This window comes from Ichthyophthirius multifiliis (genome assembly GCF_000220395.1).
Source record: "Ichthyophthirius multifiliis unplaced genomic scaffold scaff_1120509249759, whole genome shotgun sequence".
NCBI lineage: Eukaryota > Ciliophora > Oligohymenophorea > Hymenostomatida > Ichthyophthirius > Ichthyophthirius multifiliis.
Genome location: NW_004087365.1, coordinates 1 through 10,079, shown reverse-complemented (window position 1 = coordinate 10,079; position 10,079 = coordinate 1). Strand labels below are relative to the sequence as shown.

The window sequence follows — 10,079 nt, the reverse complement described above, 5'->3', positions numbered from 1 at the left end:
TATATATTATTAAATAAAAATATTATTTATTGAAAAAAAAAAAAATATATATATATATATATAATATATTTATATATATTTTTTATATTATATTTTTTATGATTTTCTTTTTTTTAAATATATATATTTTATTTAGTTAATTTTTTTTTTATAATATAAAGTTTTTTTTTAAAAAGAAATAATAATAAAATATATAAATAAAATTTAATATAAATATAATTTTTATTATATCTAAATATTTATTAATATATAATTTCATTATTAACTATTTTATTGAAATTATACTAAATCAATTTATTATTTAATATAAATATTATTTGTAAAAATCGGCTTCATATATTATTCTTCAAAATTTGCTAATTTTTAATTAAATTTGGACATCTATAATTTATTATCAACACTATCTATACTATTATTAGAATTATTTATTTTTAGTTCACATTCTTCATTTTTTAATCCTATTTTTTTTCCATATATTTGCATTAAACTTCCTAAAATAAAAGTAGTGAAAATTATTATTAATAATACTACAGTTACTAGTGTTTCTATATTTTCACTTTAAAACATTAAAATTAAACCGAATGAAACTGCGCCTATGTATAAATATATAAATATATATATAAAATAATATATATTAATTTAATATAACCTCTTATATTTCCAGAATACCATACCATTAATAATTATTATTTATTTAATTTCTATTCTCTTTTAAATATATAATTAATAAAATTTAAACTAAAAATAGCCGTAAATCTAGCTATAAACATAGATAAAATACAATAAATAGCAAACATAAATTGCAACTATGAATAATTAACATTTAATAAAGATACTCCTATATTATATATATATATATATATATATATTATATATATATATATATATATATATATATATATATATATATATATATATATATACCTAAATATACAAAAACAAAAGCTTCAGCTAAATATCCAATAGTTTCTATAGATAAATGAGTTCCTTTTTATGATTCTTTTGAAATATTTAAATATGTATAATGTCCCATTATTAAACCACAACAAAAAAGTGATATAATTCCTGAAAAATGCAATACTTCGGCTATTAAATATGAAAAATATCCACAAATAAAAATTATAGACATTTCTTTTAATGGGAAAAGAGAAAAAGAGGTGAATTTTTTGAAAAATAGAGATATTAAAAGTCCTATTGAAATACCTAAAAAAATACTTCCAAATAATAATTTCAAAAAATCTAAGCAAATTAATATAATTTTCGAAATATCCATATTTTAGTCAGTTTCGGTTACATAATTTTTTATACTTCTAAAAATTACTATTGAAATTGCATCATTTATTATACCTTCACCGAATAAAATAGAATTTAATTAAGGAAATTAATTCACTTTAACTAAACTTAAGGCTGTTACTGTATCTGTTGCACATAATACGGAGCTAAATAATAATAATTCGGATGTATTTATAGGAAATTTAATTATAAAAGTAATATTTTAAACCTGAATGGTAAGTATAGAGATTATTATAAAGGTTATTATTGTTCCAATTATACCATAATATGTTATCAGGAAGAAATTTTAGAAAAACAATATCCGGCGAATATTAAAACCACCTGCAAATATTATAGGAGGAAGAATTAAATTAAAAAAAATTTCATGATTAAATTCAATTTTTTTACCTATTATTAATTATATAATTAGACCAAATAAAGCGCCTAAAAATATAGATATAGAAGATTCATGTAAAAATGTTATCTTTTTTTTTTTTATTAATATTAAATGTATATTTACACTTAATTTTTACTTTTTTTTATTCAATTATATGAGATGCTATAACATGTATTATTAAAACAATTATAAATATAATAATAAAAAGAGAATATAATTCCATATTTTTAATTTTCAGGTTAATTTATTAAAAAAATATAAGATATATATATATATATATATATATATATATATATATATATATATATATATATATATATATATATATATTTATAACATATTATTCAAATATCTATATTTAAATATAATTTATATATGTATGAATATTTTTATTTTATATTTTACGATATTATAATATTAATTTTATATTTTTGTAAAAAAAAAATAAAAAAAATATGGAAACTAATAATTATAAAAAAGAATATTAGAAAAAAAATCTTTTTTTAAGAAAATTTGAATCATATATAACACTTTCGAATTATTTAAAAAAACTTTAAATATATGATTAAAATAAATGTTAATAATGTAAACATTTTAAAGGATGCTTTTTTAATACTCTAGATTAAACTTTTAAGGCTTTTCTACTTGGATATTCTTCTAATGCTTTAATAAATATATTTTAAATTATAGTTAAATTAAAAAAAAACAAAATGTTTATATTTGAAATACTTTCTAAATGTATATATAATAAACAAATTTTAAGATTTTCCTTATTACCAACATTATATACTTTAATAATGTAAAGTTCTTTATGTTTAATGAGAAGATAAAATATCTTAAATTCATCTATTTAAGCATTTTTAAGCGGGTTTATAGCAGGTTTTATAAGTTTATCTACTCGAGAATAATCAAATAGAAAGATTTGGGCTTTATTTTTGATTACAAGAGCAATTGATTTTATATAAAATTCATTAAAAAATAGGTAAAAATTACATTTTTTCTATTATATAAATAATATATATATATATATATATATATATATATATTTATATATTATATATTTTTATTTTATTTTTTTTTATTTTTTTATCTCATTATATTTTTATTTTATTTTTAATATAGAAATATTATTAACTAAAGTAATTTTAATTATACATTAGCTTTTTGTTTTATGTATATTTTAATTGGATATTCTTATATGCATAATCCAGAATTCTTACCTAAAGGTTTTGATAAATTTATAAATGATTTTACATTTTAAGATAAAGCTGAAATATGTTTAAGAAATTGTATACTTTAAAAAAGTAAAATTTTATAATAAAAATAATGAAATTTAAGATTATTTTTTAATAAGTTTTTTTTAGTAAAAATATTTTATTTTTGTTTTCTATTAATTTAAAATCTATATATTTTATTTTATATTTTTATAATAAAATTTTTAACTTTTAAATTATTAAAATTTTTATAAAAATATAAAAAGTACATTAAAATTAATAAAACAATTTTTTTTTATTTGTATTATTAATTAATAATATTTTTTTTTATTTAATTTTTAACATTTTTTTAAATATTTTGTTAATTTTATTTATCGTTAAATATTTTTTTTTTTTTTTTATTTTTTAATCTAAATATATATGTTTTTATGATGATTATTTTTTTTAAACTTTATTAAATTTAATATATAAAATTTAATATATTAAATTTAATATATTAAAATTTAGACGCCTATTTTTTTAAAAAATTACATATTTAATAAATAAAATATATTTAGATTTTTTTTTCCTAAATAAAAAAAAATGTAAAAACTCTAATATGTTTTTTTCAAACAGGTTTATTACTATAGCAATCTGGTCCATAGAATCCTTTAAGGCAAATACATCTATTGTTTATGCAAACTCCGTTTGCACTACAGAAATTGGGACAGAATCTTTTATATCTACAAAACTTGAATATATTATCTGGACATACAATATATCCACTATATCCTTTAACTGACAACTTTTATGAATTTTACTAGCAAACGACTTTCTATCCTGCAACTAAAACATACACTTCTCTTCCTTCAGCAGCACATTAAAATTAATAGCAATTACCTTTAGGTATAGTTTCTGGTTAATATCCTAGCTTCAATATAGTCGATGGAAAGCATCTTGAACTAATTCCAAATTTAGTTCCAAGCATAATAGCATTATTTTATGTGTTCAAATTACTTTTAATATCCCAGCATTTTGAATTAGAATAAGTAATTAAAGTATACAACCACGATCCATATATTTTCCAGCTTGACAAGTAGAAGATCCATGATGGTAATAATCACATTATCCATCGTCGATTCTAGGGCGACAATATTCTTTTCTGCTTGAATCACATGTACCAAATACATGATTACAACCTTCTCCTAGTCCATAGAATGTTTATTCTTCCATAGAAGTGCTAACTTCATAAAAGAATCCTGTGTCTCTTAAAAGATTAGTTGTAAAAGGACTATAATAGGCCTATGTTGGTGATTAAGCTGCATTCATGTATTCATTTTGGATGACTGTGGTTTCCCAATGAGATCCTGCAGAACCTTAACCTCCATTATTTTCAAGAGGCATACCAAATAAGTTAGGACAATTGAAATATTTTCGAGCATAGTTCAAAACGTGAGGAGTTTACACTACTAAAAAAGGAGTTCCTCTTGCAATTATTGTATTAGAAGGTTTAGCATAAGGACGTCCCTATTAATCTACCCATCTAGGTATATCATTATTGCTAAAACCTAATATATGAGTCATTTCATGGATAACTATTTCCATTAAATCTTCAAATTCAACAGGATCTTACATATTTTTGGTTCCTAATATTCCTAAATTGAAATTAACTTAACCATGAGTAGGCCCTATACCATCTAAAAATTAACACCAAGAGGCATAGGCTAAATATGTTTCAGCTGGTTCAATTTTAAATTATGTATATATATGTAAATCAGAATTAATTCCTTTGTCTTTGTCGCTTTAAGGAATAGGATATTCACCGCATTTTGGATTATATTATCTATATCTCATATTTTATTCAGATTTTGGGATTATTTTTATTAACTCATAAAAATATTTACCAGCCAATTACATAGCTTTCGAGCAGGCCTCAATTAAAATTTTAGTCTAAGGAGAAGGAGCTAATCTTTAGAAAAAATTCATATCAAAAGATATTAACATGTTACGCGGTTATATGTTTCCTAAATTACGGACATCTACAGGTTCTAAAGGAGCAAGTGCTTCGTATTTATAGATTTATTTAATTTTATTATGTACACAGTTGTGTTAGAGAACTTTTAGACAGAAAATATAGTTCGTTAATAATATGATTATTAATATTTTTTTCATGTTTTTAATTTTTATAGCTTTTTTGTTTTATATAATTATTATATTATTTATTTATTTTTATTTCTTTTTATTATAGAAAGGACTTAATACTGAATTTTATTTATGATTATTATAATATATAAGTAGATTTATATTTTAATGTAATTTGTAATTTTAAGGATAGTTTTTTAATTCAAATCATATAATTTTTAACAATAAAAAAATAAAAATAAAATATATTAATTTATATTTTATGAATAAATTAATTAAATATAATTATTTTTATCAAAAATATGTAAAATAATTAAATATAATAAATTATTTTATTTTTATTATAATAAAATATTCTATAATTATCTAAAATAGTCTTTTTAAGAAGACAATAGTTATAATTAAATTTAATTTAGTTTATTTAAATATATACAATATATAACATTTTTTTTTTAAAGATAAATATAGTTTTTCTATTTCTGTATATATAATATAAATAAAAAGAAAAAAGTAAATAAAAATATATGAAAAATTATTATTTTTTAAATAAAATTTTATTTTATAAAAAAAAATTATATATTAATAAAAAAATTTTTTTTTATTTATATTTTAATTGTAAAAATTATTATTAATATATTTTAATTAATTATAATTAAAAATATATAATTTATTATCATATGAAATGAATTTCTTGAAAATAAAATTTAACATTTTTACTAAATCAAAAAAAATAAAATAATTTATATATTCAGTATAATTATTTATAAAATATATGTATAAGTTAATTGATTTTTTATTTCTTTTATAAATTAAAATTATATTATTTTATTAATTTTTATTAAAAAAATAAAATTTTAAATAAATTTTATTTAAGTAGAATGCGATAAATTTTAATGATAAAAAATATATTATAATAATTTTTTTATTTATATTATTTTTGATTTTTTGTTTTTCAATAATTTATAAAATAAAAATTTAAATAAAAAAAAGTATTGTCACATTTATTTATTTAAAATAAAATAAAATATATTTTTAAATTTTATTTAATATTATTTATTAAATATTAATATTTATAAATTCATAAAATAATTATACTATAATTATTGTTTGAAATAATAGAATTAAAATAAGTAAAAATTATATTCAAACATATAATTTTATTTTCAGTTTATAACAAAGTATACGTAAATTTATAAATAATTTTTTTTTTACTTTAAATAAAAATTATATTAAATTTATTTTTAAAATAAATTAATTATAATTTATAGGTAATTTTTAATAATTTAAAAAATGGAAAATTTTTAATTATATAAATATATATAAAAACATATGGATAAAAGCAATTAATTATGATAATTAAAAATAATAAATGAAAAAATTTATAAAAAAATTAATAAATAAACATAAGATAATATAAAAAAAATATTAATTATCTGTTAATTATAAAATTATATTGATTAAAAAATTGTTAATAATACATATTTAGGATAAATATTATAAAAATAACATATGGATTATTTAAAGAATTATACATTATTAATCTTATTTATTAAAAAACGAAAACTTAAAAAAAATAAAAATAATATTAAATGCATAGTAATATAAAAATAAATAAAAAAAAAATGATAATTTATTATAAAAAAGAAAAAATAAATAATAATAAATATAAAAATAAAATTAAATATATATAAATTAATATTTAAATGTATTTTAATTAATATTTATTAGGTATAAAAAAAAACAATAAAATAAGAAAAAAAACAAGTATATAAATGTATTTATTTATAAAAATAAAAAAAATAACAATAAGTAAATAAAAATATGAAAAAATTATAAAATCTAGATAGATAATATAAATATAAATAAAAAAAATTATATTTTATATTAATAAATATAAAAATTATATATTATATATATATATATATATTTAATTTTAAATTTATAAATATATTATTTTATTTTTATTTATTTTGTGATAAATATTTTAAATATTTTATTATATTAACTATTTAGGTTGTAAAGAAATAATTATAATATTTTTTTTATTCTTATTTAATAAATACATATAATCGTATAAATTCATTTTAAATTTTTTATTTTTATACATATAAATAAATTTATTAGAAAAAAAATTTTAATAATTTTAAAAATGAGTTATATAATATTTAAAAATTATTTATTCTAAATATAGTAAAAATTATTTTTTCCTAAATCTTTATTTATATTTATATAGTATGTATTATAATATTTTGAAATTCAATTAATTTTAAAAATAGTAATAAGTATTTTTTTATATACAAAAATTTAAAATAAAATTATTAGATAATTGTATAAAAAAAAAATTTTAAATATATAATAGATAATATCCAAAAAATAAAATTATATTAATAAAATATTTAGAAAATTAATTAAAAAAAATATAAAAAATAAAAATAAAAAAAAAAAATTATAAATATTAATATAAAAAAATATTTTAAATAATAAAAATTTAATTAAATAAAAAAGTAATATTTATAAAAAATTAAATGAAATATATAAAAAATTAAAATATAATATATAAAAAATAATATTATAATATGAAATTTATTACTAAAATAACCTTTTAAAAGAAATAATTGTAAATATTAATGTATTTTTTCTTAAAAAAATAATTTAATTATTAATGTAAAAAATCTATATTAATAAAAGTTAGTATATAATTTATATAATTATAATTATAATAAAATAATATTAATATATATATTAAAATAAAAATATTAATAAAAAATGATTGTATATAATAATATATAAATACAAAAATATATATATATTTATATATATAAATATAAAATTAATATTATATTTTTATTTATATGTATATATATATATATATATTCTTTATAAAAATAAAATGTAATAAAGATAAGAAATTTTATGTTTTATTTTTTAATTATAAATTATATCAAATGTTATTTTAAAATTATTTTATTTTTAATATTTCCACTATTTTATTTAAAAGATTTAATTCATTAAACTATCAAATAATTAAAAGAATTAGAAATTGAAAACGAGGAAAATATTAAAAAATTAAGAATAATATAATTAAAATTATTAGTTTTTTTATTAATATTCATTATATTATCCATATTATTAAGAATAAAAAATTAAATTAATATAAAAATTAATATAAATATATAAATAAATTAATAGTAATATTTTGTTATGCAAATTCAAAAGCCAACTGATTCTAGACAATAAAATGTTTTAAATAAAATTTTTAAAAAATAAAATAAAAAAAAATGTTTTACAAAAATATAATTTAGTATTTAAAGCTTGAATAAAAAAAATTATAATAATAAAAACTAGTGAAAAAAATAAAATAAAAAGTAGAAAAATATAAAAAAAAACAGAGGGGGAGAATAATTTTAATCAATACAGCAAGCATAAAAATAATAATATTTATAGAGATATTATGTAAAATTATTATAAGGTCATTAATAGGCAAGTAATAAAAATATTAATACATATTTATATGTATATAAATAAAAAATATAAAATAAAATGTATATATATATATTTATATTTATATATTTATATATTTATATATTTATTTATTTATAAATTTTTATAATAAATATATATTTATATTTATGTATAAATCAATATTTTTTATTTTATTTTATTTTTTTAAATAAAGGAAATGTTTACTTTATCTATCGTTTTTTTATATATATATGTATTTTATATTAAATAATATTTCATCTATTTATTTTTTATTTTTTAATAAATTAAAAATTCGTATATATTATATTTATTTAATTAAATTTATTATAATTAAAAATACCATTTTTTTTTTTATATAAAAAAGTTAATTTTATTGTTTTTTACGTTTTAAACTAAAATATGTCTTCATGTTTTCTGTTAGATATATTTAATATATTATCTTGTGTAAATGTCTAAATTTTATACAAACATAAATACTAAATTATTATTTTGATTAAACATATTGAATAATTTAATGATTTTAAAACTTTAAATAATTAATAATTTTGTTTATAAATGACAAAAAATAATATATATAAGATTAAATCTTTTTATAAATATAAAATTATTTGATATAATTTGTAGATTAAAGAATTCATATTATATTATTTTTATTTTATAATAATGTAAATAAAAAAAAAATATTATTATTATATAAGATAAATATTTTTAAATTTATAAATATTTTATAACTTAAATATTAAAAAAGATAATAAAGTTTATTTATATATTATCATAAGTTTATTTTATGAATAAAAATGTTAATGTTTTTTTAATACTTTTATATTTACTTAAAAAAAATAGATTTTTATTGTACAAATTAAATAATAGATTTTATATTAAATAAGATTATAAAAAAAAAAATTAATAGATAAATATCAAAATAAATATATAAAAAAAAATTAAAAATTATTAAAATAATATTACATATTTAAATAATCATATAAAAATATAAATAAAACATGTTGAAAATTGTTATTTCAAATTGTTTTAAATAATATTTTACTAAATAGTAAAGAATTAGAAATTTTATTATATATATTAAATATAGATTTAATAAAATATTAAGTAATTATAAAATATCTAAAACATATTAATAAAAATATACAAAATAAATATTAAATAATTAATAATAAAAAAAATTAAGAAAAAAAATAATTATAAAAATTAAAAATAAATAAATATTTATATATATAAATATATAGATTTATAAAATATATTTATATATATAAATATATATATATATGTATTATTGTTATATTTGTTCATAATTTTTATATATTTTTATTTGTTTTCTTTAATTTTTACATTTTTTAAAAATAATAATTGATAAATATTCTTTTTTATAACTATATCAAATACTTTTTTTTATATTTTTTGTATATTTTTTATTATTATATTTTATTACATCTTTAATTTTATTTAACAATAGAATTCTGATATATTATTATTTGTTTTATTATCAAAATATTTATTTAAAAAATCATAAATTATTTAATATGTTTAAATAAAAAAAATTATATTATTATTATATATATATATATATATATATA

General features: G+C 13.3%; 3 protein-coding genes across 3 annotated transcripts, besides 42 other annotated features; all 3 read right to left on the bottom strand. All coding sequences in view use genetic code 6, as the record gives it.

The window, feature by feature from the left end:
- Positions 1-44: 44 nt before the first annotated feature.
- Positions 45-79: a microsatellite.
- Positions 46-93: a microsatellite.
- Positions 47-79: a microsatellite.
- Positions 60-106: a microsatellite.
- Positions 69-100: a microsatellite.
- An 85-nt stretch (positions 107-191) lies between the features above and the next one.
- Positions 192-222: a microsatellite.
- Positions 204-256: a microsatellite.
- IMG5_029680 (Na+ H+ antiporter, putative) lies at positions 256-1,840 on the bottom strand (the record flags this gene model as incomplete). The annotated part of the gene is made up of 3 exons (XM_004039213.1): positions 256-593; positions 650-838; positions 925-1,840. 3 exons carry the CDS (start codon positions 1,838-1,840, stop codon positions 256-258), a joined length of 1,443 nt encoding a protein of 480 aa, XP_004039261.1.
- Positions 600-635: a microsatellite.
- Positions 840-923: a microsatellite.
- A 91-nt stretch (positions 1,841-1,931) lies between the features above and the next one.
- Positions 1,932-2,004: a microsatellite.
- A 669-nt stretch (positions 2,005-2,673) lies between these two features.
- Positions 2,674-2,730: a microsatellite.
- Positions 2,685-2,741: a microsatellite.
- Positions 2,709-2,754: a microsatellite.
- Positions 2,728-2,785: a microsatellite.
- Positions 2,786-3,228: 443 nt separating this feature from the next.
- Positions 3,229-3,292: a microsatellite.
- Positions 3,293-3,335: 43 nt separating this feature from the next.
- Positions 3,336-3,389: a microsatellite.
- Positions 3,390-3,490: 101 nt separating this feature from the next.
- On the bottom strand, positions 3,491-3,850 carry IMG5_029670 (leishmanolysin family protein, putative; the record flags this gene model as incomplete). Its single annotated transcript, XM_004039212.1, has 1 exon — positions 3,491-3,850. One exon carries the CDS (start codon positions 3,848-3,850, stop codon positions 3,491-3,493), a length of 360 nt encoding a protein of 119 aa, XP_004039260.1.
- Positions 3,851-3,870: 20 nt separating this feature from the next.
- IMG5_029660 (leishmanolysin family protein, putative) lies at positions 3,871-5,034 on the bottom strand (the record flags this gene model as incomplete). Its single annotated transcript, XM_004039211.1, has 1 exon — positions 3,871-5,034. One exon carries the CDS (start codon positions 5,032-5,034, stop codon positions 3,871-3,873), a length of 1,164 nt encoding a protein of 387 aa, XP_004039259.1.
- Positions 5,035-5,531: 497 nt separating this feature from the next.
- Positions 5,532-5,606: a microsatellite.
- Positions 5,607-6,216: 610 nt separating this feature from the next.
- Positions 6,217-6,270: a microsatellite.
- Positions 6,271-6,605: 335 nt separating this feature from the next.
- Positions 6,606-6,668: a microsatellite.
- Positions 6,650-6,696: a microsatellite.
- Positions 6,656-6,690: a microsatellite.
- Positions 6,697-6,871: 175 nt separating the features above from the next.
- Positions 6,872-6,930: a microsatellite.
- A 447-nt stretch (positions 6,931-7,377) lies between these two features.
- Positions 7,378-7,484: a microsatellite.
- Positions 7,411-7,582: a microsatellite.
- Positions 7,415-7,457: a microsatellite.
- Positions 7,415-7,473: a microsatellite.
- Positions 7,517-7,582: a microsatellite.
- Positions 7,583-7,709: 127 nt separating this feature from the next.
- Positions 7,710-7,766: a microsatellite.
- A 20-nt stretch (positions 7,767-7,786) lies between these two features.
- Positions 7,787-7,858: a microsatellite.
- Positions 7,803-7,878: a microsatellite.
- Positions 7,879-8,138: 260 nt separating this feature from the next.
- Positions 8,139-8,192: a microsatellite.
- Positions 8,150-8,174: a microsatellite.
- Positions 8,193-8,236: 44 nt separating the features above from the next.
- Positions 8,237-8,265: a microsatellite.
- A 60-nt stretch (positions 8,266-8,325) lies between these two features.
- Positions 8,326-8,390: a microsatellite.
- A 125-nt stretch (positions 8,391-8,515) lies between these two features.
- Positions 8,516-8,553: a microsatellite.
- Positions 8,548-8,631: a microsatellite.
- Positions 8,548-8,635: a microsatellite.
- A 147-nt stretch (positions 8,636-8,782) lies between these two features.
- Positions 8,783-8,822: a microsatellite.
- A 554-nt stretch (positions 8,823-9,376) lies between these two features.
- Positions 9,377-9,428: a microsatellite.
- A 218-nt stretch (positions 9,429-9,646) lies between these two features.
- Positions 9,647-9,687: a microsatellite.
- A 20-nt stretch (positions 9,688-9,707) lies between these two features.
- Positions 9,708-9,772: a microsatellite.
- Positions 9,708-9,779: a microsatellite.
- Positions 9,780-10,079: the final 300 nt, after the last annotated feature.